The sequence below is a fragment of the Bactrocera tryoni genome, chromosome 5, assembly GCF_016617805.1.
Source record: "Bactrocera tryoni isolate S06 chromosome 5, CSIRO_BtryS06_freeze2, whole genome shotgun sequence".
In the NCBI taxonomy this organism is placed as follows: Eukaryota; Metazoa; Arthropoda; class Insecta; order Diptera; family Tephritidae; genus Bactrocera; species Bactrocera tryoni.
The window spans coordinates 18,974,502-18,976,470 of NC_052503.1; the positions used below are offsets into that span (position 1 = coordinate 18,974,502).

The 1,969-nt window shown below is 43.7% G+C and overlaps 1 protein-coding gene across 1 annotated transcript; it reads left to right on the forward strand.

Annotated features, from left to right (window-relative positions):
• The first annotated feature begins 610 nt into the window (after positions 1-610).
• LOC120777037 lies at positions 611-1,760 on the forward strand. The gene is made up of 2 exons (XM_040108147.1): positions 611-1,164; positions 1,337-1,760. Exons 1-2 carry the CDS (start codon positions 611-613, stop codon positions 1,758-1,760), a joined length of 978 nt encoding a protein of 325 aa, XP_039964081.1.
• Positions 1,761-1,969: the final 209 nt, after the last annotated feature.

The window sequence follows — 1,969 nt, forward strand, 5'->3', positions numbered from 1 at the left end:
TCTTGTTCTCAGATTCCGCAGGGAAATGATCGTGGAAACCGAGGACTATTTTGAAGAAAGGACTATAAAAAAGGTATCGAAAAGTTGGATTGTCGCTATAATCAGTGTATCACACTTGAAGGAAACTGAGTTGAATAAAAAAACTTATTTTGCCAAAAAAATGTGTGTTTACTGAGGAAGGCCGGGGACTTTTCAATTGACGGCGATTGATAATTTCAGAGCTTCGCGCCATTTCCTTGGTAACTGGAAGAGTGTAACAAGCAAGCTGAGCTTAAAATATTGATCAGTGAGGTGTGCAATTTCAATTATTAGTAAATTTCTTGCGGTATTTGAAATAAAAATTCAATAAACAAACGAAAAGTGTCACAACTTCCTGAATGCGACAAACGAACCTTATAAATAAGCAAAAGGTGTGAAATGGCGCGTTTAGTTTGCGTGAACCTCATTCAGAAGAGTGCAGAATTCGACATGAAGCTGTGAAGAGCCGGACTAAAACATTTGCATACCACAAGTGAAGGCCGCTTAACAAACAGTAGCGATTGAAATTGATGTGGCAAAGTAAACTGTGAGAATTGTTAGCAATCGAAAATTTTCCGCTTCGCGGCTCGAAATGCAAAGAGTGACGACGACTGTCAACGCCGCACTGTGCCACGCACCAGAAAAGACGACAACGCCATCGACGCATGCTAAGAGGAAGATGAACGAACATCAACAGCAAATACCGAAGTTACAGAAGCGACAGCAAAGATTGCAACGAAAATATTTACAATTTTCGCTTGGCGAAATGTCGAATATCCAGTTCCGCATTGTTGTGATGCCACAACGTCTACAGATGCGTCTACTATTACCGCCAATTGCGTGTCTCGCACCGCTGTCATTTGTAGTGTTGTTGCTGGTGGCGATGCCACCTGTTTGTCAGGCAGTAGGTTACTCATATACGCGTTTTTCTGGTCCAGTCACTGGACCGGAGCAGAAGATAGTCGTGCATGATGGGCTGGTGGGAAGCGGCGTCGGTGTTGGCGGCGGTGGTGGTGGTGGAGCGCGTGTGGACTTCATTGCCAAACCGGCCTACGAATTTGCCTACGGCGTAGAGGATGCTCAGGCGCGTCTATTGCAGAATCGTCAAGAGACGCGCGATGGCGATGCGGTGTGGGGTTCGTACAGGTGGGTGCACTGAGTGCGGCAAACCAACTAGTTTATCGGCAGTGAATTGATTTATTTTGCTTTGCATGGGAACCGGGTATTTAATATATTTTTGTCTTATTTCCCTCTTTTCACTTTTTGTGCCACACGCACCGGTGTAATTATGCCAAATATATCATATCCTTGTGCGCAGCGTTGTCGATCCAGATGGCAACTTGCGTGTGGTCAAATATACGGCTGATCACGAAAACGGGTTTCAGGCCGAGGTTACGTCGAACGGCCTTGGCACAACGGTCCACGGTCAGCAGCCAGTGTCGTATGCGCCTTTACAAAATCCCTCACCGACGACTCCTCCGCCGTTACGTTACTTTCCGTTTGTGGTGCAGCATCCCGTTACGCAAAATAATGACCCTGTTTACTATGAGGATGAGCAGGATGGCGAAACGGAGGATTATGTTGAGAAAAAAGAGCATAAGGGAAAGCGCGGTGATGCGCATGATGATGAGGATGAGTATGAGGGCCAAGGTGATGCAGACGAAGGAGACGATGAACATGATGAACACGAGGAATATGATGCTGATGAGCATTCTTTAGAGGAAGATGGTGAAGATTATTAATAATTATGTGTATAAGCCTTTTGTGTATAATATTTTAAAATAACGATATTTTTTCAACAATAATAATAATTTTTGACCATTTTGTTTATTCGGTGTCATAAAAATAGTTTTGTAAAGTCACGTCGAATAATCTAAATATGTACTTACTTGAAAAGGGTTCTGTTATTTGCTATTTACACTTCTTAAGAGCTCGAAGGCTAACCCCAGAT

Excerpts from the sequence above, each read along its gene's own strand:
- LOC120777037 (XM_040108147.1), top strand. The coding sequence starts at position 611 with ATGCAAAGAGTGACGACGACTGTCAACGCCGCACTGTGCCACGCACCA. Across the intron at positions 1,165-1,336 it reads GCGGTGTGGGGTTCGTACAG|CGTTGTCGATCCAGATGGCA; the intron begins GTGGGTGCACTG and ends CCTTGTGCGCAG.